The sequence below is a fragment of the Girardinichthys multiradiatus genome, chromosome 9 (assembly GCF_021462225.1).
Source record: "Girardinichthys multiradiatus isolate DD_20200921_A chromosome 9, DD_fGirMul_XY1, whole genome shotgun sequence".
NCBI lineage: Eukaryota > Metazoa > Chordata > Actinopteri > Cyprinodontiformes > Goodeidae > Girardinichthys > Girardinichthys multiradiatus.
The window spans coordinates 11,832,885-11,860,801 of record NC_061802.1 but is presented as its reverse complement, the minus strand read 5'-3'; the positions used below and the strand labels follow the sequence as shown (position 1 = coordinate 11,860,801).

The 27,917-nt window shown below is 37.7% G+C and overlaps 2 protein-coding genes and 1 long non-coding RNA gene across 11 annotated transcripts; 2 read left to right on the top strand and 1 right to left on the bottom strand.

Moving 5' to 3' along the window:
* Positions 1-767: 767 nt before the first annotated feature.
* On the top strand, positions 768-22,957 carry axdnd1 (axonemal dynein light chain domain containing 1). Of its 5 annotated transcripts, none has more exons than XM_047374089.1 (26): positions 768-1,031; positions 2,229-2,374; positions 4,238-4,341; positions 5,903-5,996; positions 6,516-6,601; positions 6,702-6,758; positions 6,935-7,043; positions 8,047-8,168; positions 9,418-9,558; positions 9,725-9,829; positions 10,098-10,218; positions 10,532-10,633; positions 10,710-10,876; positions 10,989-11,058; positions 12,195-12,429; positions 12,591-12,810; positions 13,281-13,377; positions 17,858-18,048; positions 18,346-18,436; positions 18,735-18,869; positions 19,281-19,358; positions 19,607-19,639; positions 20,211-20,306; positions 20,414-20,505; positions 22,282-22,421; positions 22,493-22,957. In XM_047374089.1, exons 1-26 carry the CDS (start codon positions 968-970, stop codon positions 22,606-22,608), a joined length of 3,012 nt encoding a protein of 1,003 aa, XP_047230045.1. In that variant the 5' UTR covers positions 768-967; the 3' UTR covers positions 22,609-22,957. The 5 variants fall into 5 exon arrangements, with proteins under 5 accessions (XP_047230045.1, XP_047230044.1, XP_047230046.1 ...); XM_047374088.1 differs by having other exon boundaries at positions 10,971-11,058; positions 13,284-13,377; XM_047374090.1 differs by having other exon boundaries at positions 10,971-11,058; positions 18,735-18,848.
* nphs2 (NPHS2 stomatin family member, podocin) lies at positions 22,567-27,283 on the bottom strand. Of its 5 annotated transcripts, none has more exons than XM_047374092.1 (7): positions 26,721-27,283; positions 26,442-26,545; positions 26,038-26,110; positions 24,546-24,628; positions 24,200-24,459; positions 23,948-24,026; positions 22,567-23,767 (listed from the first exon to the last, which is right to left on the bottom strand). In XM_047374092.1, the coding sequence occupies exons 1-7, from the start codon at positions 27,034-27,036 to the stop codon at positions 23,555-23,557; spliced, it is 1,128 nt and encodes a 375-aa protein (XP_047230048.1). In that variant the 5' UTR covers positions 27,037-27,283; the 3' UTR covers positions 22,567-23,554. The 5 variants fall into 5 exon arrangements, with proteins under 5 accessions (XP_047230048.1, XP_047230050.1, XP_047230051.1 ...); XM_047374094.1 differs by having other exon boundaries at positions 22,567-23,764; XM_047374095.1 differs by having other exon boundaries at positions 22,567-23,764; positions 23,954-24,026; positions 26,721-27,281.
* LOC124873445 lies at positions 24,279-26,391 on the top strand. The gene is made up of 3 exons (XR_007039531.1): positions 24,279-24,408; positions 24,554-24,660; positions 26,063-26,391. It is a non-coding gene; the product is annotated as an uncharacterized LOC124873445 (long non-coding RNA).
* Positions 27,284-27,917: the final 634 nt, after the last annotated feature.

The window sequence follows — 27,917 nt, the reverse complement described above, 5'->3', positions numbered from 1 at the left end:
GCATCAATCAATGTACTATAGATGGAAATCGGCCAATTTAGAGCAAGTTAAATAGTGAACAATTAGGGTTGTTTTATTCCTGTTCATTAGATTAATCAAAACTAAGAACTTATTACTTTTTGTCTATAAATCAACAAAAAGCACTCATTTGCTGTTATCTTAAAATATCGGGTAAAGGTTACGGACTTATGCTTTGATGCAGGATTTAAAAGTTTTATCTTTATTAAATAACCTGCAGCACAGTTTTGTCCTTTATGTGTTTTAGCGTATAAAAATATCCGAATCTGTCATAATCAGAATTAGACTTCAAAGAAAAGTGGAAATATCGGCCAGAAAGCCTGATGGGTGCATTTCTCGTGACAATTCAAAGACACACAGACACAAACAAACACGCTTGACCAACCTGGAATACCTAATGAGAAACAAAAAGAAAAATAAAGTTAATCACAGTAATGGTTTAATATACTGTGAAGACACCTTTACTAATTTTACATTTTGTCACAAGGAAGTAAGGCGTTGATAAAGATTGCACTGGCATTTTCTAAAATGTTCACAGTATTTGAATTTGTTTGAATTGAAGATAGTCAAAAATGTTATTTTGACAAAGCGTTGGATACGAAACTGGCGATACTTGATGTGTTTCTAATTTTGAAGCCGTTTCAATGCGTACCATCTAGTTTACGACTCGACTTGAATGCACCATGGGTGCCGTAAACGCGAATCGACGTAACACCGTAAAATGTTGAGTAGAAGAGCAGCTGGTGGGATTAGATGTGGCAAGCCGTTTCCATAGCAACGCGACCAGGAAGCACGGAAGACAGTGGAAGAAGAGGCGCTATCGTGCCCTCTGTTTTAAATGTTATTTAAGATTAACAACAAATATTAGCTTCTCGCCTTCATGGCACTGTCAAAGTTGAAAGGTTCTGTCCATGTCTTCTGACCGTAACTGCCCCGTTGTGAGGTAAAGATGTCGTTGTCCACGGCCAAAGCCAGTTCAGCGCCAAGCTCATCCAGAGGAGAGCAAGCAGACGGTAAATTATTCACATCCACCCGCTGCAGGAGGTTGTTTGAATATGTCAATTCTGCTCAGAAAGTAACAAATAAAACATTATCTTTGGCCATGTGCGCCACACACCAATTAATAGTTTGACAGACTTGTGTATAAATGGTTAAAAGCTCATATACATTTTATATGTTCAACTTAACGTTCTGTGCAAAACAATTATGCAGAAGTGGGAACAGTGGCCACAGACTGTACTAAAGGGAGTAGTGTAACCTCAAAATAATATTACTCAAGTACAGGAAAAATTGCACAAGTAAGCGTAAAAAAAAAAAACGTGGTGAAATAACTACTCAAGCACTGAGTAATTGCTTGATTGTAATGTATGATTTGAGAAAATGCTGTAATGAGAGCAACAAAAATCTAGAATGATTAGCAAATTCTTGTATTTTCAAATAATAAAGAAAGAAACATGTTTATTTGATGCCTTGATTCTAATCCTGGCCTGGTGTCTTTCTGCATGCAGTTTGGATGTTTGCTCTGTGCATGCCTGGATTCTATCCGGGTACCCCGGCTTCCTCCAACAGTCCAGTAGCACAACTGTTAGGTTAACTGCTCTCTTTAAATTGCCCTTTGGTATGAGTGTGTGTGCATGGTTGTGTGTCTCTGTGTTGCCCTGTGATAGACTGGCGACCTGTCCAGCCTCTCACCCAATAACTGCTGGAGATAGGCACCAGCCCTCCCACGACCCTGCAAGGATAAGCGGGTATAGACAATGGATGGACTGATGGATTCACTTTATTTGACTATCTCTAGTTCAACATCTTATATATTTAGACTATTTGGACATAATTCTACACTGAATGCAGGTTCTTTAAAACACAACTTAAGATTTATGAAACCTTTATTTTTTTTGTGAAAACCACAAAAGTGAGCAGTTTCAATGTTTTCTTGGCATTAGTACTACCTTAGACTGAGACAAGGGTCTTAGCAAAAAAGATAAAAGAAAAAGAAAACCTTTTCAAAATGGTCAAGCATTCTACAGGAAATAGGAGAAAAGGTGGCTAAATCCCAAGCAGGACTTTGATCAAAGCTCATATTAATGGTTATAATAAACTGTGGCATCTTTTCATAGAACTGCCTGTCCATAGTGAAAAATGCAGTGTAAATGTTCCTTTAGGCATTTATGTTCCAGAGTCATGCTGAATATTCACTTGTATTTTCTTAGTGGGTGACCTGAAAATCCACATTCCCTCAGAGAACAGGAAGAACCAGCCACTTTCTGCCATCCCACCTGAACTCCTGCTCAGCCTCACCTCCACTGTCTCCAGCAGGAGCACACAGGGCCACACTGCACATCACCGAAACTGTGAAGTACTTATTAGTCCTTCTACTATACATGATGTTTTGTGATTTATACACACATTCATTTAAAGTACCATTTTCTCCAAGCTTACTTAACATACATGTGTTCAGTGTATTTATAAAGACACTCATTTACATGTTGTTAGTTATTTGTATTTTTTATTCTATATTAAAATGCCAACATCCCACTCAAAATATTTGACATTGGTTGAAGAAGATTGCTGAATATCCTTATAGTTACCTGTATTCCTCCCTAAAGTGTTGAAGGAATAATATTTGTATGTTTACTGCCCCCTCCTGGTCCTTTCTGTTCTTTGGCCTTCTGGTTTTCCATTTAGGGATGGATTTCACCTTATCATTTTTGTACATTCTATAAAAATAATTTCCCTCTTACAGATTTCTTCAGGTTTTACTTTAGTGTTACACTTTTAAAAAATCACAAAATCAAACACTATGACCTGAGTAAATGCAAAATGCAGTTCCCAAACGATGATTTTATTTTTCAAAGGAAAAAAGCTGTCTAAACTAACCTGACCCAGTCAGTCTGGTTCTGCCACCTGTTGGTGGCAAACACTGCTATGAAATATGTGCAATAACTGTCTTTTACATCACGGTGGAGGAATTTTCACCCACTCTTTGCAGAGCAATTTAAATTCAGTCATATTGGGGGGTTTCGAGGATGAAAGGCCTGATGATATTCGTGGTTCCTTAAATTACAACACATACAAAATGTAATACTTTGGTCTTGCCAATCCTCAAAATGGTTTCACCTGGAGGTCATCAACATATGAGACAGGCCTTTTGCTCAGAAGAGATTTTTTCCCATTGATGCCCTCTTTCTTGTAGTTGAACCATGGACATTGACCTTAACCGAAGCATGTGAGGCCTGCAGTGCTCTAGATGTTGTTGTGGGTTCTTTTGTGACCTCCTGAATTAGTAGTCAATCCCCATCTGGGGGAAATATTGGCAGGTATGCCATTCCTGGGAAGGTTCACCACTGTTCACTGTGGTTTGCTGGAGTCCCAAAGCTTAGCAATAGTTTTGTAACGCTGTCCAGACTATTGATATCACTGACCTTAATTTTCGTCTGTTCTTGAATTTGTTTGGATCGAGGCATGACTTTGTGTTGTCAGACAGATTCTATTTATTTGATTTGATTTTACAGGTCTAGCTAGTAAAATATAACTCATTTGTCCAAAAAATGTGATTAATTACAGTGAATTCACCACTTAACAAGGGTTTGGCACATTGAGCTCAGTTGGTTTTCATAACAATTGTTATATTGACTCTTGATTTAAAAACAGTTTTTTTGTATTTACTCAGATTCTCTTTGTCAGATATTAAAATGTATTGGATGATCTGAAACATAAAAATATGACAATAGAAGTAAAATCTGAAGGAATATGTAAGGAGGCTAATACGTTTTTTGCCGCACTGTCAAATTTGTTAAAAAAAAAAACTTTTTTCGAAAAACATATCAGGATAGGTTGATAAAATAACTAAATAAAAACTGGATAAGGAAATATGTATGTCACATGTTTTTTATGTAAAGTATGTTTAAAGGCAAGACTGTTATTGTAGTGTTATTATGTTATTATCTGTTATCTGATCAAATTTGATTTGTAGCAACTGACAAAATTCTACTTCTAAAATTGCTGATACGCAGCAATTCATCGGAGTTTTATAGTTGAAATATGTAAGAAATCTAAAATGAGTTGCACCAATTGAACATGTTTCTGAGCAAGGACCTAATGCCATACTGTGAGACTGAACAGTGTTTGAATACTGTAGGCGCCATGGTTACTGCAGCAAAAGCAACTGTGGATGTGCTTTTTGTCTTTTTGAAGTTTTTTAAGACGATTTTCTGCACAGAGTTGTGGAGTCAGACGGCCAGATGCAGTTTGGCATCATCCACTTGGACGCAGCAAATACAAATACTTTCTGGATCAGCCAACATCGCTGACAGGAGCAGGCAGGTCAGTTCGGGAGATGAGACCATGGCAGCTATTTATATAAATTATTCTAGGATGTGATATTTTATATCTTTACAGCTCAGATTTTGGTTGAAAACAGCCCTAATTTGTAGTTTTGGTAAAAAGAAAGTACAACTTCTTTTAGGCAGGGTTCTCTGACTCCAGTCCTCCAGTGTTGTTTGAGTTAGGAGTAGGACTTAAGTGCAGACAGGAACTTGGCATGAGCATAGTGATGGATTTTTTTAATACAGATAAAAAACTTAAAGAGAAGAGGATGTAGAGGGAACATAAACAAGCAGGACAACGGGATAGTAAACGGAAGTGTAATGGAAAATGGGAGGATCCAGCGATGAACACTGAGAACCACAGAGTTTAAAGGCTGAGGGAGGTGTAAAGAATGACATGGGACCAGTTTGTTAAGCAGGAGATAATGTGCAGCAGCTGCGGCAGAAGGACTGAGGGATGGAGACTAATTAACACAGAGGACCTAAACTAAGACAGAAGGAAACATTAAACCAAGGGGAATAAACTAGAAAATACTGGGAACAGAACACAGGAATAAACCAAAGATCTAAACACAAAGGTATAATTAATACAGCAACACATTTGAGACTATAGAACAGAGCAGCCAGCTGGATTAACTGGTCATTATTAGTGTGACCACCTGTATAAAAACAGGAGTTTTGGTGGTTTGCTGGTGTGGAGCATTCATTTGTTTGTGCACCAAGAGGAAAGACTTAGAGAAGCAGTTTCTGCTATGCAGAAATCTGGGAAGGATTATGTAGACATTCCCAAACTGTTTAAAGTCCTTGGTTCTGCAGTGAAAAATAGGATACACAAATGAATGCATTTCAGCAACCAATTCCTCTGGGAGTGGATGTGCCAACAAATTCACCCCAGGGTCAGTCTGTGCAGTGATCCTTCTCAGACTGAACAACCCTCAGTTAGCATGGTAAATGTTGAGATTCATGACAGTAAACATAGTAAAAACACCTCATATATAGACTGTGTTTGGTTATAGTTGTGGAGGTTTGAGGATTTGGACTTGTTTTTGGCTGCCACGGACACTTTGCAGTCAATCATACTCTCTTCTCTGCACCAAAGTATTGTAGAGTCAAATGTGAGGTCCAGTGTCTTACAGCTGGAGCCTGGCCTTACATTTGGCCATGAAATAATGATGCAATGTTGTATAAAGAAGATTAGACAGAAATTCCTTCACAAAGATGTGAGAGACTAATAAAGTCACACAGAAAATAACCACTTAATAACTCATCTCGTTACCAGCTGTTGAGTGTTAGGGTGTACTTAGTTTTTTTAAAGCAAACCTTTTACATTTTGGCTTCATCTTGGTACATTAGATAATGACAGAGTGAAACCTGTTGATAGATTAAAATAATGTTAAAACTAATTACTCCTTTTCCAAATATCTCCATTCCTATATGAATGTATATTTACTATCATTGCATCAAATGCTAATATATGACAGTTTTAAAAATCAGCAGTTATTAAAAGAATACACTATATAAAAGATAATATGTCTTCTCTGTGTTGTGCCCATGTATAGGGACATTTCATTCCTGTGCGATGCTGTGCTTACACAGAAGAAGATGTCTCTTCTCCCACCAGTGAATGAGAAGAACAGCATCGGAGACACACAGGTGAGGGGGGGGCGAGTCTCTGGGCAAGCGGTAGGGTACACTCTGGACAGGTCGCCCGTCCATCACAGAGCAGCACAGAGACACACAGGATAAACAACTATGCACACACACTCATACCTAACGTTAATGTTTTTGGAATGTGGGAGGAAGGTGGAGAACCCGGAGGGAATAGTTTTTTTAATTGAAACACTTAAATATTAATGATGGTCAAGTTTCCTCTTTCTGTCCCGTTTTTTGTCGCAACTATGGATGCACGGAGATCTCTGGCTTTTGCATGATATGCCCTGGTTTCATGGATTTGGTTTTTCTTTTTACAAATTTATGTCTATGTACCTCCTCATTTATTAGGTTTTCACCAATTTGTCCCCACATGTGTTTGAGTCTCAGTTTGTATTGCAAACTATGGCTTTTGGATTTAACCAGTGTGAAGTCTCTCCCTGAGGCAACCATTGCCATTCATCTGTATAAGTAGACAAACCAATCTTATAAAGTCATCATTTTTACCACTCTGTCTCTCAGAACTTGAGTGTCTCAGAAAATGTGATCCCTCGAGAATATCACATTGTGAAGAACAAAGGGATTCGACGCCTTGAGTTGTATGAAGAGTGAGTTTCCTCGATGTTATTTACTGCGCTCCGTTCCTAAATCATGATCAAGGTTGAGCTTAGGTTTTCTGATGTATTTTATGTTGTACCTACTTCACAGTGCATTCACAGTGCAGCTGAAAGATCAGGAGCATAGGTTACGGGTCCTTCCATCACTGTGAGTCCAAACATATAAATTAATCAAATGGACAAGTAAGATGTTGTAACAGTTCATTTTAATATAATAAACATTGCACTTGGGAGCAAATATGCAGGTAAAACAAACTATGTTGAACATTACAGTACTCTGTATATGTGTGCTATAATATTTGTGTGATAATGTTCTGTGTCCAGGAGGCCCAGTGGCAGACTGGAAGTGATCCAACTGATGAGGATAATGGATGACATGCTGGAAAAAGCCGGAGTGGATGAGCAGAGTGAAGAGCTGACTGAGCTGTGCCAAGTAAGTTTTGTACCTTCCCAACTGGCACGAGGGAAAAGAGAAAAACCAGCCAAGTTAGCCATATTAAAACAAGAAAATACACCAAAACTACTAAACAGTTTGCAACATGTAGTTAGTAAAAAAACATAAGCTACTTTCACTCTTGAGACACCTTTGTGCCTTGTGTACAACGTGTTCATTTTGCAAATTTCCTTTTTTGATTCTCAATATCTCTACGATGGACTGGCGACCTGTCCAGGGTGTACTCCTCCTCTGGCCCGTAGACCGCTGGAGATAAGCACCAGTTCCCCCTCAGCCCAGTATGGAAGAAGCATGTATAGAAAATGGATGAATGGATGGATTCTCAATATATCGGTCATTTTAAAGGATAAATTTATAAAACATGGGGAGATTTTTAACATTTTAGTTAAATTTTAGTTTCAAAATGTCATGATTACATCTATTGCACGGTGATTTGCACATGCACACACTGCTCTTTCAGGAAAAGCCAGTATAAAACAGTTTATTTTAGATATACTGTAATCGTCATAAATCAGGATGTTTTTTTTCATGAATACCCGATAAACCTACGCATCTTGCCTTTGACTTCAAAATATAAGGAAAACTGTTGTTAGATGTCATAATATTGCCCATTTTGTGTTTTTCCCTTAGAGGAAATCAAAGGTTCTATGATAAAAAAAGACATTACACATAAAAATATAAATAACTAATACTAATAACTTTAACTTTATTCCTATGTTTAGGGATGACGTAGCTTAATTTAAAAACGTATTGAAAGTAAAAATTTTTTTACACTTTTATGAGAAGGAGCGTTTTCAGCCTATGGATAAAAGGTATAACTAAATTTTAGAGGTGGCTCAAGGATTAACGAACATTTCACATTAATGCAGATGTCCTCCCTCTTTATCCGCAATTTAATATGCAAATTATATGTACAGTTTTTGTGTTTGTTAAATATAATATCACAAAAATGCTCAGAGACTTTAAGGTCTATGACTTACAGCTCGAGGGCTTGTTGGAACTGGTGAAGACTGAGCAGGACATCTACAACATCGTTTTCCATGAACTGATCAGGCAGGTGACCGTCGGCTGCGCTGAGAGAGGACAGCTCCTCGCCAAACTCAGGTTAGCAGCTGACATCGCAACTGAAATGGGCGCTTTCTGATTTAAAACCACACAATTAATACACAGATATAAACAAATGTAAGAAAAATGCCGTCAAATGAAATAACTTTTTATTGCAGTAGCATAATGTCACCCTGAACAATTTAGACAAAATAAATCTTTAATCTGAGTGCACTTACAGAAAAGAACAGGTCCAGTTATCTTTGTTAAGTAAATATTTCTAATGGTACAATTATTTGTACCCCAAACAATCCCCTTAAAACAAATATAACTATAAACATTTTTTGGAGCATATAAACTTGACTTTGTTACTTTGTTTTACATTTTATAAACTTTTAATTAATAATCCATGACTTTCCCTACTGTATAAAGATGACGTGATACCACAGCTCATTACTTTTAGCCGAATGGTCTTGAGAATGAGGTACTGTTAAATTAAGTTCCGGCTGACAGCCTCATTTAGAGGTTAAAGGTTGGATTTTTCTCTTTTAGTTTTTGGAAAAATTGTTTTGGAAAATTAAACTTTTTGTTACCTAAAGTTAAATTTACATTTTTACCTCAAAAACCTGTGTGTGTGTGTGTGTGTGTGTTTTTCTACACCATCAGTGACCCTACATCGTGTGGCCAAGGTATACAGTCCCTGGCTGCTTTGTTTAACAAATATTTGTGGCAATAAAAAAGTAGTTTAATTAGGGGAAAAAAAAGGAAACTTAGAGAAGTAATCACAGAGGAACAGGTCATGGAACGCAGGTAGAATGAACGGGCAGGGGATCAAAGAACATGCAGTCAACTGAAGAAACCAACGAGGAACAAAGAGAAATTAGGACCTTAAAGACTGAAGCAACAGTGGAAAAGGGACAAGCAAACAAGAAGAGCAATCAGAGAAGTGGTCCAGCTGTGTCAGAGAGAAGGCAGAGCAGTTGTAGGAGAGACTATTTAATTCAAATGACCTGAATGGAGATACAAGAACTACAAACTACAAATAAGAGGGAAAAAGATAAACAGAGATCTAAGAGGAAATAATACTAAATGTAAAAAGGACCACTAGCATAAAACACAAGAAATGAATTAATGACATAACACCTAACAATAATGAGAAATAAACTTAAGAAAGCAAGACCTAAAGAACAAAATAAATAGTAAAGAAATTGTCAAAAGACACACACAACAGAAAATCAAAACCCAAACACCTCACGATCATGACATATTTTCCTCTACTGACCCAGGAGCCCATGTTTTTTTGTTCCAGACAGCGGTACCAGTCTTTGTTGGACCGAATCCCCCGTCGCCTGATGGCTTTACACACTGAGGTGGTGGCGCAGCGGGCTCTGGACCGCCGTCTTATTGAGGAAATCTACCGCATCAAGGCGTCCATCCAGCAGCTAAACATGTGTGTAGATCAGGGTCCGACTAATATGAGATAATAAGCAACGTTACTGTGTGCTTAGAGAGATTTTGATAGACTGACTGTTAAGAAGAGATAATTAGTGCTGTTAATTTAAAGATGTGTGTGAGATGTGTGTGTCCTCATTTTTGCATGTATGTTCTTTCCTCAGGGAACTATCAAAAATCAAAGACCACGATGCATTTGTTTCCCAGGAGGTGGAGCAAGCAAAACAGCAACTAACAGAAGACCTCAGAGAGACCCACAGCAGCTCAGAGTCAGTCTGCCACACCTATAACAGTGATTAATGGCACGCTGCATTGCCATTCATCAAGTAAATTAAATAGGACAGAATTGTACCGGATGCATTAGTAAATTTACATGGTTCTGCTTCTGTGCACAGTTTCTAAATTGTGGATGAGTCAACACAAAATTTCTTTGGCACTTTTTTCTGTGATGAATCAGAAATGGGGCAGTTGTTTAAATATGCGTTTCAGAAAAACACAAAAATGTTACCTCTAAAATGATAAATGTGTCTTTCCAAGTGTTGTCCAGGGTTACCACCATCTGTATGAGCTGCATAGGGCTCGTCTAGAGGATCAACTGATGCAGGTCACTGAAGATAGAGACTGCTGGAGCCAGTTCACCTTCAGCCTTGCCCTAAAAGTACAAGAAGCCAATATGTTGTTCTGTTCCTTTTTTTTCCTGTGTGTGTACATTGTACGTTTTTCTGTCTCTACTATCTTGTGATGTTGCAATATTATCATGAATTATTGAAAGATAACCAATTACTGCTGAATCACTTCTGTTACCAACCATTTGTAACACAATAAACCAAAGAATTAGACATCCAGTAGTGGAATAGATGTTAGATTAGTAACAAAGCTTAATTTGCGTCAAAGCATACATTTTACTCGTAAAGATGTCAGTTGAGCCCAATCTTGTTGTAGGTTTTGTTGAACTGGTTCTCTTCTCTAAGGTGATTAAAGCGAAGAAGCTTCAGCTTGTCAGTGAGCTGCAGGTCAATGAGGAAGGCTGGTTCAAGACAGCAAAGCACTGCCTCCTCTACATCTCCATAAAGGTGAAGTTAAAAAGCTCACTTTTTTCCCACCACAGGTGTAAGTTAGAGTTTCACAATGCTACTCCTCCTACTGTAGGATACACAAGATCTGCATAACATAGTGGAGTTAACCAACTACTGGAAAGAGCAGCTGATTGCCCTTATGTCCCAAATGAAGAAGACTGAGCATGCTCAGTTTGCACAGGTCACTTCCATGCAGCAAGGCATCACCAAGTGGTCTCTTTTCCTCAACACACAGAATAAGTAAGGAAATCAATTTTAAAATACATATTTTGGAAGTCTACATAAAACTTGTTTTGCACTTTTATTGCCACTAATACGCATTCTTCATGCAAAGCTCATCTGATGTCACTAGGGGTTCTGATCCAGAATATGACAGTGCAACAGTTGAAGAAATTCATGCGGATTTAAAGCAATGGTCACATGTAAGAGTCTTAGTTTTTTGGGATGTTATCCACCTGATATCTCTCTCCGTAGCTTTGAAATTTTACCACTAAATTGTATAAGGGTACACAGTATTTGTTATATCTCCATTATGTTTCTAATAGAATTAAATGTTGACTTTTGTTAATCATTATTATAGTACATAACAGTTCTGGTCCAAGTCTTCTTTGTTACATCCTGCCAGATCTGAATGGTGTTTAATTCAATTCTATTTAATTCAATGGTGTTTAATTCAATTCAGTTTTATTTATTTAATCACTTCTGTCAACATTTAAACAGTGTTTATATTTGCTTTATATGAAAAAGTATTAATATTGCATAAAAATTAAACACACATCACAACGACAAACTGTAAAGTATTTTATTCTGATTTTGTGTGACAGACCAACACAAGGTACTGCAGAATTGTTTTCAGCATTTTTGCAAATAAATATCTGAAAGGTTTGGCTGTACTCAACCCTCCGTCTCAAAGTTTTATAGAACCATCTTTCGCTTCTCTCACAACTACTTTGCTTTTGATGTATGTTTCTACCAGCTCTGTTTATCTTTTTTTTTTTTTACCCATTCGTCTTCGCAATATAAGTCATCCTAAATCAAAATGAATGGAGAGTGTCCGTCAACAACAGTTTTTAAGAACTGCAACAATGTTGACTTGGTCAGAATAATCCCCCCACCATGAAGCAGCCACCACCATGTTTTACAGTGGGGATGAGGTCTTCAGGGTGAGGGGTTGTTTTTCTGCAGCATAGGGTGTTTTGCATGAAGTCAAAGAAGTTCCGTTTCAGTCTCATCAATCATAGCACCCTATGGCTCAGAGCAAACTTGTGGCAGTTGAGCAATGGTATTTCTTTTTTCTGTCTGCTGTGTTACTTTGTCCTCATGATGCTGTTGACAGATTGCTGATTGCACTGGTTTGTGTTGGTCTTACACATAAAATCCCAAGTAAATACATTAAAGTTTGTGGTTGTAACTTGACAAAATTTGAAAAACCTCAATGGATTATGAACACTATTCTAAAAATCTAGTGGGATTTTTCAAACACAGCAATCAAACATTTTGTCCAGTAAATAGAAATGTTTCTTTTGTCCTCAGCTTCTACGTTATTTTGTGCCTGCAGATGCTGGCACTCCAATGTGAGGAATACCAAGGTGAAGAACAGCTTTTGCTTCAGCAGAAACTGAATGAACTCCGCTGTGTCCTGGAAATATGGCTGGATATGAGCCTTCAGCTCTATGAAAGACACACATTACCTGAAGCTGAGTCTGCTGAGGGCCCACAGACCATAAGAGAGCTGGACAGGGTCCTATCAGAACTCCTAAAACAGTTTGACATTCAAGTCAGTGGGGAGAGTGGTAAGAGCAGATAAACTAGTAGTGTTATTGACATGTGCACTACTATTAGTCGTGTGAGTTTGGTCTCTCTTTTCTTTTGATTGAATCTCATTTTAGTCAGGTAATCATTAAGATATGGACTGAATTTAAAAACTGCAAGTAAGTTAGGATCACTTTTGCAGGGGTCCACAGACTGATTATGTCACTGCTTGGATTGGTGGATTCCTGGGTCTCCAAAACTAACACTCCGATTGAACAGCCAGAACCTCAAATGTCTGTCTCTGATTGGATAAAACTGAAAAGGTCACTGGTCGCTTGGCAGAATCTAGCTGAAGAGATATTGTTGCACTTCTCCATCGCACAAACAGAGAACCAAAAGGACAAAAACAAACATGACTTGTAGTAAGTTTTTTGTATATTGTGGTGGCCTTTTTAAAGTTGGTACAATTAAAATTTTGAAATGAGTTTAATATAAAATGCCTCATTAAATAACATTTATAAATTATTTCTAAATAATATTGTACATTTCAGGAGCCTTATTTCAAATAGTGTTTACTGGCAAGTATTTATGGGCACGTGTTATTAGAGCAACAGTTTTTAAGTTTTGTTTTTCTTGCTTTAGTTTCCTATAAAAATTATTTTAGCATTGGGTTTGTTCTTCCCCTGTAGAATAATAGCGTAGCACAGCAAAGCATGTGACCAGTTTGTAGAAAGTTATGAAAACAAAATAAAAAATAAGAATTCAAGAAAGCATGTTTACCATTTCTCTAAGTAAATTATTACAGGGGTTAGAGCTGCAGGAGATTTAATTTATGAATATATTCCTGTATTTTTTTATAATTTGGGTAAAGTTCTGTGTTGTGTGGTTCAAGCAGCACAGAGACAACAAAGACATTAGATGATGTTCAGGAGTTCACGACCAGCCTGTCCAACTTCACTGAGAGCGAGAACCAGAAACTGCTAGAAGAGGTGAGTTTTAAACGCTCTTCAGGAAAATGTCGCATTGTGTTTTTAGTGGATTCTGTTTGTACTCAGAAGTTTTAAGTTGATAAAAAGCAAACAGAACGGCCTTTGAAACTGGAATTCAGTCTCAGAAGTTGGAGGTCAGAGTTAACCACATTTTAGTTGTAGGTTTTATCCACATTATGGGTTAAAAACTCAAAGAAACGTTTTCATAAATAAAATTGGAACAGCTCCAAATACAAACCAGCAGAAAGGCTAATTAATGTTTTATGTCTCCAACATTCACTATGTTTTGAAAAAGTCTGAATTCATAGTAAAAACATGTTTTCTAGTTGTACTTGGAAGTCGGATATTCATAGTTCATGGTCATAAATGCCAGAACAAAATTCCCCTAAAGTCAGATTTTAAACTGGGAAACTCAGAAATTGCAGAGCAGTCCCAAGTTTAATATTCAATATGGCTGTCATGCATAGAAAACTTGAAAAGTTGAACTTGAAAGTTTCAGGTATAAACAATCTAGTTGAACTTTAAATGTTTGCATTTAAATAAAACATTACAGTAGTGTTGTACACTATATATCAGTAAACTCATTCTTTCAGTGTTAAATCCACAAAAAACAGAGCCTTGCGGAAGTATTCGGCCCCCTTGAACTGGTCAACCTCTTGCCACATTTCAAGCTACAAACATAAAGATATAAAATTCAAATTTTTTGTGAAGAATCAGCAACAAGTGGGACACAATCGTGAAGTGGAATGAAATTTATTGGATGTGTCGAACTTTTTTAGCAAATAAAAAACTGAAAAGTGCGGCGTGCAATATTATTCGGCCCCTTTACTTTCAGTGCAGCAAACTCACTCCAGAAGTTCAGTGAGGATCTCTGAATGATCCAATGTTGTCCCAAATGACTGATGATGATAAATAGAATCCACCTGTGTGTAATCAAGTCTCCGTATAAATGCACCTGCTCTGTGATAGTCTCAGGGTTCTGTTCAAAGCACAGAGAGCATCATGAAGACCAAGGAACACACCAGGCAGGTCCAAGATACGGTTGTGGAGTTTAAAGTTTACATCCGGATTTGGATACTTTGTAGCGCCACCCTTTGCTGCAATTACAGCTGCAAGTCGCTTGGGGTTTGTCTCTATCAGTTTTGCACATCGAGAGACTGAAATTCTTGCCCATTCTTCCTTGCAAAACATCTCGAGCTCAGTGAGGTTGGATGGAGAGCGTTCATGAACAGCAGTCTTCAGCTCTTTCCACAGATTCTCGATTGGATTCAGGTCTGGACTTTGACTTGGCCATTCCAACACCTGGATACGTTTATTTGTGAACCATTCCATTGTAGATTTGGCTTTATGTTTTGGATCATTGTCTTGTTGGAAGATAAATCTCCGTCCCAGTCTCAGTTCTCTTGCAGACTCCAACAGGTTTTCTTCCAGAATGGTCCTGTATTTGGCCCCATCCATCTTCCCATCAATTTTGACCATCTTCTCTGTCCCTCCTGATGAAAAGCAGGCCCAAACCATGATGCTGCCACCACCATGTTTGACAGTGGGGATGGTGTGTTCAGGGTGATGAGCTGTGTTGCTTTTACGCCAAACATATCGTTTTGCATTGTGGCCAAACAGTTCGATTTTGGTTTCATCTGACCAGAGCACCTTCTTCCACATGTTTGGTGTGTCTCCCAGGTGGCTTGTGGCAAACTTTAAACGAGACTTTTTATGGATATCTTTGAGAAATGGCTTTCTTCTTGCCACTCTTCCATAAAGGCCAGATTTGTTCAGTGTACGACTGATTGTTGTCCTATGGACAGACTCTCCCACCTCAGCTGTAGATCTCTGCAGTTCATCCAGAGTGATCATGGGCCTCTTGGCTGCATCTCTGATCAGTCTTCTCCTTGTTCGAGATGAAAGTTTAGAGGGACGGCCGGGTCTTGGTAGATTTGCAGTGGTCTGATACTCCTTCCATTTCAATATGATTGCTTGCACAGTGCTCCTTGGGATGTTTAAAGCTTGGGAAATATTTTTGTATCCAAATCCGGCTTTAAACTTCTCCACAACAGTATCTCGGACCTGCCTGGTGTGTTCCTTGGTCTTCATGATGTTCTCTGTGCTTTGAACAGAACCCTGAGACTATCACAGAGGAGGTGCATTTATACGGAGACTTGATTACACACAGATGGATTCTATTTATCATCATCAGTCATTTGGGACAACATTGGATCATTCAGAGATCCTCACTGAACTTCTGGAGTGAGTTTGCTGCACTGAAAGTAAAGGGGCCGAATAATATTGCACGCCCCACTTTTCAGTTTTTTATTTGTTAAAAAAGTTTGACACATCCAATAAATTTCATTCCACTTCACGATTGTGTCCCACTTGTTTTTGATTCTTCACAAAAAATTTGAATTTTATATCTTTAAGTTTGAAGCCTGAAATGTGACAAGAGGTTGAAAAGTTCAAGAGGGCCGAGTACTTTCGCAAGGCTCTGTATGGACAAAATATATTGTTGCCATCTTGTATTACTTATTACTAGTAATGGTAGTATTGCCAACAGTTAGCATCTCAACACATAGCTAAGACTGGTTTGCTGACTTACTATAAAAGAATTTCAGCTCTCCAAATCAGAAAAAACTCAAAATGAAGAAAAACTCAACTCTAGCATAGCTACCAGTTCAACACCCAGTTTGGCCCCTGCACAAATAAAACGTAGCCATAGTCACAGGACCTACATCCCACCAGTAAACACAGTACTATGTAAGATCTATTTCTGAAATATGGAGGGAAATTTGTTATCAGCTTTTAATGCTAATTGTACTTCGCCTGGCATATTCCACTGGTTCTCTGAGTTGCAGCTACTAACCATAAACGCTCAGGTGTGAGGTTTTTCCCCGTTTCAACTTCCAAGACAAACGCAACTGAAACTTGTCACACCCGAGTTGAGCAAGTTTTAGTTGTGAGTCAGAAAACAAGTGGGACAAGTGGGACTTGTCTTTTTGTTCTTATTGGTGATCACGCTAACAAATATCAGCAATGCAAGCTGGTAACGTGTTTCCTTGCAATCTAACACTAAAGGAACATGTTCACGAATAGAGATCATATAAGACTTTGTGTGCCATTTCTAAAATGATATACTACCCATCAGAAATGCAACTGAACAATTTAAACCTGCAACTTTCACAACATTTTATGTGTGGCAGCCTTATTGAATCTAAATTGAGCGTTGAACCCGGATCTCTGACATTTAAATCGTAAGCCCGACTTCATTGGGCGTACAATTTTTTTTTCCATACTTGTTTTTATTTTACTTTTCCAACATAGAATACATACAAAACCGGAGTTATATGCAGTATAATGAAATAACACATAAAAAGAAAGAAAGAAAGAAAGAACAATTGCCCCGTCAGTCTCTTTACACTTCAAGCAGCCCTAAGCCTCTTCAAATCCCCTCTGTTCAATGAATGAAATGAAAGGTCTCCCGATATTTTCAAAAATGCGTCCTTTCTTCTTCAGCATGTATGTAATTCTTTCCAGTGGAAGAGCTGATGTCATTTGCCGTAGCCACTGATCCAGTGTCGGTCTGTGCGATTTTTTCAAAGATAAAGATATACAGAGTTTAGCATTGAGCAAACCTAGATTCATAAGTATCCGTTCATAATTAGTATAGTTGTGCCCCTTTGTATAAAGGCCAAACAGAAACAATTTGGGGTCAGTTTTAACACTTTTGGAAATCATCTTTTCAAAAACATCCCTAATCTCTTCCCAAAATTGCATTATTTTCTTGCAGTACCACATACAATGTATCAAAGTACCTCTGTGCTGTATGCATTTTGGACACACATCAGGTATATCACCATTATATCTATTTAATTTTACCAGTGTTACATACACTCGCATTAACCATTTAAACTGTATCATCTTAAGGTGCGCATTAATAGATCCGGTATGAGCCAGAGTACATGCTCTCTGCCAGTCCTCCTCTGACAGATCTAATGATAAATCAGCCTTCCAAGCCTGGAATCTGTCATTTGAGCCCTCAGGAGCCTCGGATATCATTAAGTTATAAACTGGGCATACAATTTAAATTAGAACTGAGAAATAAGGGGCGGTGCATGGCATAGCGGTACATATTCAGAGAAGCTGTCTGCAGTTTGATTCCCGATCTTTAGACCTTGTATTTTCTATCCATTTCCTCTCTGACTTCTGTGAATAAAGGCCACTAGTACCACAAAATCTTTCAAAACAAAAAAGTATTAACTTCCATATATATATATATTATCTCTATAAATGTGGAGCTCACATTTTGTACAATATTACTGCACTTGGCCACCATAAAATCTTTGTTGCCTATATGAATATAGTTTGTCACCGAGTACCTGTTGGGGTAAGTGTGTATTAGAGGGATAAATAACTAATACTTTGTTTACTTTTCCCTTAGATTACTTTTATGTTCCAAATGTTTAAGTTTTATTGGCTCCTCCCTTACCAGGTGACTTGTCTTCACAAAGCTCAAACACGCTGGATGTTGGATCTGTTGCTTGCCATGGTACCTAACCAGACTGAGGAGGAGAACGAAGATCTGAACCATGACTACGCTGCAAAATGTTTACCAAAGGCTTTATCTGAGGATGCAAAAATGCTTTCTGAGAAACTGGTCTATTTTTCCAGCATTATTAACAGGTATCAGCAACTGTCACCTTTTGTTGCATAACGTTTTGTATCTCCTTATATGCTGTTGAGTAGTAACTATTTTTGGAGTGTTTAGTAAACTCTGTTGTCTAAATCAGTGCTTACTTTATTTTGTAACCAGTGCAACAGTAAATTGCTTTCTATGCACATAATAACATGCATATCAGTCATCTTAAATTTGTTTGCTGGTTTTAGATTTTGGCTTTGTTTAGTATGTCAGTCAGATGTAATCAGAAGAAAAGGTTTTTCTCTAGCACTTATACAACAGGCATTTTGTTTGTATTTTAGATCATGCAACTTAATTTTGGAGGAGGAGATGACGCAGGATCCAAATGAAACTAAGATGGAATATGGAACAAACGATTGCCAAAGGCTGCAGGTAAATAAGGCTATAGCATTTTTCTAAATTGTACTGCAGCCCTGAAATTTTCTGAAGATGTTTTAGAAAACCAGCGCACAAGACTGCAGTTGTGCAGCAGCTGGTTCAGCTACTTCCATTGCAAAAAACAAACATTGTTCATGGTGATAATTACTTTGTAGAATTTATGGCAAATCTGTGATTAACAGTTGACCCCATAAGTAAGAGATGCAATTAGTGTATACATTTTTAGTTCATGTGGTTTTTAAATGAAAGCAAAAACAGCCTTTTCTTTACTAAGCTTACTTCCTGTCCTCAGAGAGACTGTAATAATTGGGTGGAGAGTTGTAAAATGCTGCTGTCGGGAATTCATGGGAAATCTGAGGAGGAACTCATCAAGCAACCTGAACAACCTTCAAGCAGTACTGAACTGGTAGAAAGCATGGAGACTCAGGTGACATCCTGAAGGCACATTATTTCTAAGTGTCTGATGGGCAAGCTCATGAAGCAGGTGCTAAATGTGGGAAAGTCTGAGCTTCCGCCTCTTTCTATTTGCTTGAAATTGTTGCTAATAATTTTTCCAATTAATAAGTTATCAAAACTATTTTTAAAAGCATGTTGATCGAATTGATGGATGTGTTTCATCTGCATGTTTTTAGTGCAAACTGCTTTGTGAATCTAGTGCAGAAACGAAGCAAATAACACATGCAAAACATTTTTAAATAAAGGTTGTTATTGCACTGTTTCATGTATTCCTCATATGTTTCTTAATCACACTGTACCTATAGTACAAAGAGATATTTCTTTTCTTGTCTTGTTCCATACCTGATTATGAGTGTTAGCTGGGTGTTTTTGTGTGTTACAGATCACTGAAGATCCTTTGACGGAGCCACGGCATGCCGCTGAAAACCTCAGAGACAGGATTGAACCAGAATCAACCGAGGTTAGTGATAGGAATACAGAAAGGAGGCAGAATCTCTATCAGCACAGTGTTACCTTCAAGATAACTTAGAAACTGATCCATACTTCCCTTAATATGTATAGAAAATAATTTAAATTTCTTTAAGTATTTATTTTTTGTCAACATTTTTCTTTTTTGTTTCTTTTTCTGTTATATCAATTTGTTTAACAGATCCATGAAAGCTTTTTTTAAATAAATATAATCACAGTGTTACTTTTATTACTTTTTAGATGACCGATGAAGAACCTAAAACACAACAAGAGGTCTGTCAAATGAATCATTCATTACCTAAACGTTCATTCTTGTAATTGTATTATTTTCTATTTTACTTTTGCTGAACAGCTTTAGTTATTTGCTATGAAAAATAAAGATTTCACACATAATCAATCAAATGATTTTGAAAAAAGTCACATGGTTTCAAATTTAAAGATTTGAGAAAAGATCAGAAAAGTGATTTGTCTACCGCTTATATTATACCACTGTTTGTTTGTGGTACTTTTAATGCAGAACTTTCACTTAGTGTACTAATATGTTTAATCAACTAAACTCTAACTAGAGACAACCTTTCTTCTAAGTATTTTTACACTGTTGTATTTAAATGCGTAATAAATAATCTTGTTGTTTTCTCTTGATTCTGGGGTTTTTAGTGATGAACATCGAGTTTTATGTTTTGCAGACCTAGAAAAATCTAAAGAAATAAATTGCAATGTAGGTTGAAGGAATTAAGTTAAATGTATTCTTGTGTAATAAAAACAGTTTTACAAATAGGAGCTTTAAAAAAGACTCTTGTTGCTTCATTTTTAAAGTAAAACGTTTTATGCTGTCAACCTGCAGAGGGAACTAATGGATTACGAGAAGCCTGTGCTGAAGCTGATAGGCTATGATGGAAACATCACTCAAAGAAATCTGAGCAGAGTCCAGCTGACTGGGGTCAGATGGTTTAAAACATTTACTTTTTCATAATTAGCAGCTAGGTTTACCTCTTAACAAAACTGAAACATCCGCCTGTCTGAAATCAGTTTGTATGTTTCTATCAGACTGATGAGCTGGTTGTGTCTCCAGTAACAGAAGAAGCCAACAGAGCTTTTAGTGATCTAACAACAGTAGTCCTACTGCAGCAAGAACTAAGGTAAGAAATGTTTCTTAGTTTTCTGTGCATGATTTATAGTTTTTAGAGATTGACAGAATTCATACCATCCAAAGTTCACATTGCCTCGAAAACATATACCCTCAACCTCTCCTTGTCACATAAGAACCAAAACCTTTTGGGAATTTTGATGGAAATCATGATAAAACAACATACAGCAATGCATATTGTGAAGTGGAAAATGTGTAGATTACATATGTATTCAGCTTCCTTCACTCTGATACCCAGGACAACCAATCACCTCCAGTTGTAACCTAATCAGTAAATGTTTGTTTTATTGTCAGTATAAATCCAGCTGTTCAGTTAAAGGCCTCATGGGTTTGTTAGAGGACATCAGTGAACAAACAGCATCATGGAGACCAGGGAACACAGCAGACAGGTCAGGGAGAAAGTTGCGGAGAAGTCTAAAGCAAGTGCAAGTTCTAAATTACTTTCTTGAGCTTTGATGATCTCCAAAAAGGAGATCCATCGTCCAAAAAGGAGGCAACAAGCATTATTTAGGCCCATGGTAACTCTGGAGGAGTGCCAGGGATCCACAGCTCAGGTGGAAGAATCTTTTAAGAGGATAATTATTAGTTGTACACTCAAACAATATGCCTTTATGGAAGACTACAATCCAAAAAAAACTGTTTAAAGTTTGCCACAAGCCATGCAGTGGACATAACAAATCAATTCAACAAATATGTGGGAGATGGTGCTTTGGTCAAATTGAATCAAAATGGAACTTTTTCACCCACATCCAAAACACAATGAGTGGGGATACTCATCCTGAACACCCATCCCCATGGTTAATCCTGATGGTGACAGCACCATCCCTTGAGATGCATCTCTACATTCAGGGGAATCCTGGAAGAAAACCTGTTCAGGGCTGCAAAAGATTTTAAACTGGGGCATGGAATTGCCTCCCAGCTGGACAATCCCGTTAAACATACAACCAGAGCTACCTGGAATAGTTTAGATCAAAGCATATTCAGGTGTTAAAATGCCCCAGTCAAAGTCCAGATCTAAATCTATTTGAGCCTCTGTGGCAAGACTTGAAATCATTTGTTCTCAAATGCTTTCCAGCCAATCTAAGGAAGCTAGAGCTCTTTCACAAAGAAAAATGAGTACAAATGTTGGTCTCTAGATGTGGAAAGCTGATAGAGACACATCCCAAAAGACTTGCAGCTGTAGTTGCAGTGTAAGGTGGCTGTAATAACTCAAGAGGGTTCGATACAAATGCTCACCACACTTTTATTTTCTTTAGTTTTTAAATATATAAGTTTCCTTTCACTTCAGTTATGCTGCATTTTATGTTGGTTTTACGCATTAAATACAATTAATAAAATGTATGCTGTCGTATTCAATAAATCTGAATATTATTGGAAAGTTTATTTATATCAGTTACTCAATTCACTTATTGAAACTCGTTATATAGATTAATTACACACAGACTGATATTTTGAAGCCTTTATTTCTGTTAATCGAGCTGATTTTCGACTTACAGTTAATGAAAACAACATTTAAGACATGAGATTGTGCACAAATTGTTTTTAAATAATTACTAACAACAAAACCATTTGTGCCAGAATGATGAAAGTTTTACAGAGTAAAACTTATTTGATAAATTGATATCAGAAGTGGTGCAAGGAAATACATACATCCTTTTTTGGTTTGATTGTTTTGAAATATTCCTATGATTTAACATACAGAGTGGCCTCTACTAAGTTGTACACCCAAAACGTAGATGCATGATAAATTTCTCCTGTTTTTGCTCAGTTATTCTGAGGTGCGAGCGAGGAGCGCTGAGCAGCGAGCTCTGAAAGCCGAGGAAACTCTGCATGCAGCACTGGAGAAGATTCAAGACCTGGAGAGACAGCTGCAGATCCAAACTGCTCTGGAGCCTCAAAGTGAAGCTGGTAAAACCTTGTTAATCCTAACTAAAAGAAACATGAGCATCAAAGGTTGCAATGCCTTTTTTATGTTTCAGAGGCAAAGAAGACACCACCTCCGTCCCCACCAACAGTTACAGCACCAGCTTCTCCAAAATCACCCACAGGTGAAGCAAAGCCAGCCAGCCCCACCAAAAAGACTAAGAAACGGTGATCTGGCATGTGGTCTAAACTTGTGGGACTATATTTATGTTTGAGTCTCATTTATTTTGTTGCATTTGACAAAATAGAAAAATATCATCGTTTACAACCCGCAAGTTTTAAAGTGTGACAGGAGTAAAAATAGATGGAGAAAACAGAAAAGCTGATTGATTAGCCTCAGAGTATTATATATTTAAAATATCAAAAAGTTTTCTTTCATCACCTTATTGTTGTACAAGGATTTACCTAACTTCGTGTTACCATTCATGCTGTGCATTTGCTTAATGTGGCATTTCTCAACCCTATGGATAAGGTTTAAATATCGTTTCTTCATTCTGAAAAAATAAAGTTTATGCACTTTATAAAGTTTGTTCCTTACTGTTTATAAAGTAAAATGAAAATTCTAAATATATTTAAAATTCGTTTTTGTAATATTGCACCAGTGTGATCAAGATAATATGATGATGTGCATAAGATCTATCACAGTGAGTCTGAATATTTAAACAATTGCATAAACTATTTTTTTAAACAATGTTAAAGTTTAAATAATGTGCAATACTCATCTTTTAGTCTTTTGAAGATAAATTAATAATATTTTTAAGGAAGATTTATAGTTCATGCACATTAGAGGCTCAGATTTGTACACATTTAATCTCAGAGATGAAAAAACTGCAATTTTTGCACAGAATAGTCTGCACATGTTCTGGTGTTTGTTTTCCCTGTTTTTATATAGATATTAGTATTTTCATGATTCTTTCTGACCATTCCTTCCCTAATAGTGTCACATATTATACCTTCTATAAGGTCTTCAACTTTGTAATATAGTTCTTTATTACCTTGCAAATCTCTGCATTCAGCTTTATTTAACAGTTTAAACAACATGTTGACCTGATGTGATAAAATTACTATCAATTCATCTTAAGTATTTTAATAAAAATATGAATGAAATGTTCAGTTTGTCACATCATCGGTGAGTCTGTCTCTGGCTCCGCCATCGTCACCCCTCCGTCTTCATCCATGGCAGGGGGTGGAGGTGGAGGGAGGGAGTTCAAGTCAGAGTTCATGCTGAGGAGATCTGGAGGGAGAGGAAGAACCAAGGCAGGGTGGAGATGACGGAGTGAGGCCCTAAAACCTTCCCAGGCAGCTGTCTCCCTTTCTGATGCCTTTACCTGCTGCCAAACAAAGACAGCTGTAACTCGTCATCTGTCACCTCACAGCTAAAAAGACAGAAACGATTTCAAACTGAGTCTTAAGAAAACAGATACTAGACGAGTTTTGTTATGTCTGTTAACATCTGTGAAACAAAGTATTTTAAGAGGAAACAAGGTAATTTAAAATGCACAATGCCTTACTCTGACCTGCTGTTGTCTCTTAGCCTCAGCATCTGCAGCCATGCTCTGCTGTAGCTCCAGAGGAAAACTGAGCTCATCTCTGACAAGAAAATCAAACACAAACACCACAAGGAATGCTCACTACCCATATGTCAGCAGTACTGGAAAAATAACAGAAAAACATTTAAGGAACTGATAAATTACAGCTTAACAGCTTACACCATATAAAAACGAAGATTAGTTACAGCAAACCAATCAGGCTTTAAGCCTTACATGTCCGCTCTCTCCACCCTGATTCCCCAGCGGCAAGTAACAGAGTCCAGAGTTGTCTTTATCTGCTCTCCGATACTCCGCCTGTGCAGCAGGATGTGACTGAAAGTATGGTGAGCAGAAACGTCTCTGACGGCCGCCTGAACCAGACTCTGCAGCACCGAGCTCAGGCTGGATAGAGCTGCGCTGCACAGAGCCACGTTCTCTATCTGGTAATAACACACAGCGCTCAGCTCTGGCCTTGCCAGGTCCTTTGTCACCACCTGCATAAAGATGTAGTGGGAAAAGGTCAGATATTTCATTGATACTTTTTGTGCGATTATTTCTGACTGCTATGTGTGTATTGTACCATGTGAGGAGGAACCTTCAACATCCGGAGCCGAATGTCAACTTTGTGACAGACATCAAGAAGCGGAAGGTAGAAAAGGAGGCCTGGAGAGAAGGGGAAAAGACAGAGATTAAACGTCAGTTTTCTAAAAGGTTTTTCAGAAATATGGCATGATTTAGGACCATAAGGTGTGAAGAATCATGCTTTACGCTGTTCGTGATGATTGCTAATATTATTCACTGGATATTAAATCTCAAAGAGTTTAAACATCACATTTGTCAAACCAAATACGAAATGAAAAGACACTGTCCACTGATATGTAGCATAAAAAAGGACTTGAACAGCGACTTAAAAAGGTGTCCATATTTGTCATACCTCATTTTTTCACATTTTTAATGGGACTTATTTGATAGGTCAACACAAAGTCATGCGTAATTGTGAAATAAGAACACGATACATGGGTTTCAAACTTTAAAACAAATTCCACCATTTTCACTCTAATGCTTCTAATTAAAATCCAGTGCAGCCACTTCAAAAATCACTTAAACTAGTAGAGTTTTATATGCAGAGTGTTATGTGCAGGCCTCAGAGAGGTCAAAAAACACCAGGCGGATCAGGGATGATGATCTGAACGTTTCTCAGAGCACTGTTAAAACACATCTGAAAATGGGAGGAGTGTGGCTGTATAGATGCCTTAGCGAGGAGTAACATAACAGGAATAACATAAGAGGAGTAACATAGCACATGGAAGTTACATCAGTTAAGGTTGGAGTACAATACATTATCAGTCTCCCACCTTGATATGCTCTGTTAAAGCTCTAATGACCTTTACAACATCGCCCTCTAGTGGTTTTAAGGTGATAAGGGCAAAAGTGAACATTAGCAATAAATGGCAATAACATTAAGTTAAGACCAGTGTTTTTCAACTCTGGTCTTCAAGATAAACTAACCTGCATGTTTTAGAAGTTTTCCTGCTTTAACACACCTCATTCAAATGATTGCAGTTTAGCAAAAACCTGTTAATCAGCCATCAACTTAAATGTCAAAGTCCAGACCTAGGTCCAATTAAGAATCTCCGACTAGACTTTAAGACTATGAAAGCCACTCTCTATTAAATCTGACAGAGCTGAAGCTGTTTAGTAAAGGAGAATGGGATGAAATTTCAATCTCTTGTGCAAAGCTGGTAGAGACAGAAAATTGTAAAAACAAAAAACATGTATCCTTGTCCTTTTCCCTTACCAGTTATGCACATTTTTGTGTTAATCCATCAAATAAAATCCCTTTGAAATGCATGGAAGTATGTGTTCATAACAAAATGTTCAGGACAAAATGTGAAAAGGTGACATTGTAATGTTTGTATTAATTGAAGAAAAAACTATTACAAATATCAGTGCCTCTCATCCCTTTTAGGCCATATTTTGTTGAATAAGAATCGGTTTCTATGACTGTTAATATACAATGTATTAGTCATCGTCAGAGGATGAAGAGGAGAGAATAAAAGATTTGTTCTGACCTGGTCCGTTTGGTTTTCCCCGCAGTAGATGACCAAGTCTGAAGATCACAGCTCTTTCATGCTCCCGGATTACCTGTGAATCAAGATGACAGCTCTCCGCTGAATTTACTACCTATTAATCCTAATGTGTAGCTTTTTCTTGAAGTACATAGGAACATTTGAAACAGAGTTGGGCTATTATTCAGCTTAGATTGGATGACTGCTTAGCTTTCTTACAGTAAAAAAGTATTAATGCAGTTGTTGGTATATGGCACATTTGAAATATATACATTTACACAACCTTCAACAAAAATTATTCATATTTTTTTTATATATGTCAGATTTCTATGGACAGGTTTACACTTTTTAAGTAGATCATTGTGAATTGATTCAGCTGTACTTGGTCTTAGAGTTGCAGCTCATACTTTGACACAGAACCAGATGGAAAGAGGAAGGAAGAGGAGAACCAGAGTCAAGACAAACACCATCAGCAGCCATTCAAAAGCCCCCAGGTTCTGGCGCTTTAGACCTGCAGAAATGCATAATGCTGAAAATCAAACATATAGTTCATAAAAATCTTGGCTTAAGAAAATTTATTCATGTTGCACCTGAACCAAACTGCACACAAATGTCTACATAAATATGCAATGAGGAAAACAAATAAAAAGCCTAATCTCCATTTATGTCCCTGGGATTTAACTCACCATCCTCCTGCTCCGCTGCTTCCAAAGATCCCAGGTTTTCCTCCTGGACCTCATTATCTCTAACACTATCTATGTCTACCACAGTAGATTTCAGCTTAACCTCTGCCTCCTTCTCCCAGTCCACCTTCTCCTGGTTTGTCTCTAACTTCTCCAGCTGCCTCTTTTCCTTCCTGACCGATGGAGCTCCAGTGTGGCGTCCTGCCTTGGGCGGCCTTTGGCGTTGACTTCTTGAAGGGGCTGGGGCTCCACTCTCCCCCTCTTTCTGTGGCATTGTCCTGGACCTGTGATTTGACTTAATATTGAGGCTCTTCTCCATACCTGCTGGAAATTCAGCTGTTAACAAGTATGAGAGAAAGTTGTGGAGCTGTTTTCTGTTGATAGGTCAATGCTGTTTTCCTGACATGAAAGAAGAAAATGTGGACCTTGTGTTACTGGAAGTTGAGGTGCTGCTGTCTGGGAATGGAACTGGGTAAAGGAGTGTCAGTTTAGCTCAGTGTGGGAGTAAAACAGCAGTTGTAGAGGAGGGCCACTGGGAGTACAAAATGTCCATGATAAAATGAAACATTGCAAAAGATCAATTCATGGCAACAATTCATATGCAGATTTTCTCCATTAGAGGACTTTACCTAAAAATAGTTTGTTTTCTTTTCGCATTACTTTGCTTCACAGAAGGAAGCTCCTAGGTTGGAACTTCGACTACACCCTTTCTGTCTGAGGCACACGTGGGTTTTCTCTATATTTCCAAACAAATGGCTCTTAGTTTTGAATGTGTATTTGCAATATTTGCATTTGCAATAAATACTATTAAAACTTAGACATGTAAGTTTCAGTTAGGTTTAACTGTGCATTTTGTGAGGGTTAATGTGTTGGACTAATTAAGTAGAAGTTCAGGGAGTCTTAGAGTGTCCAAACTAGGAATGTGTTGACTCAGGCTAGTAGGAATTAACCATTGCTTTGACACAGGGGTACATTCAATACCCTCCTTGATATGTCTTTAATTAAACTGAATATTTTCTCAGCAGCCACTGCTGAACAAGAATTTACTGAATCACTGCATTATGCCTCTACCTGCCTGGCACATCTGGACACTGACTTACCTATTCTTTGATGGATAATAATACAAGTTCAGTCAGAATACTTGAAGAGGATGTGTGAAGATCAATTTTTAAGTCATGTTAGACATTCTCAATTAAGTTC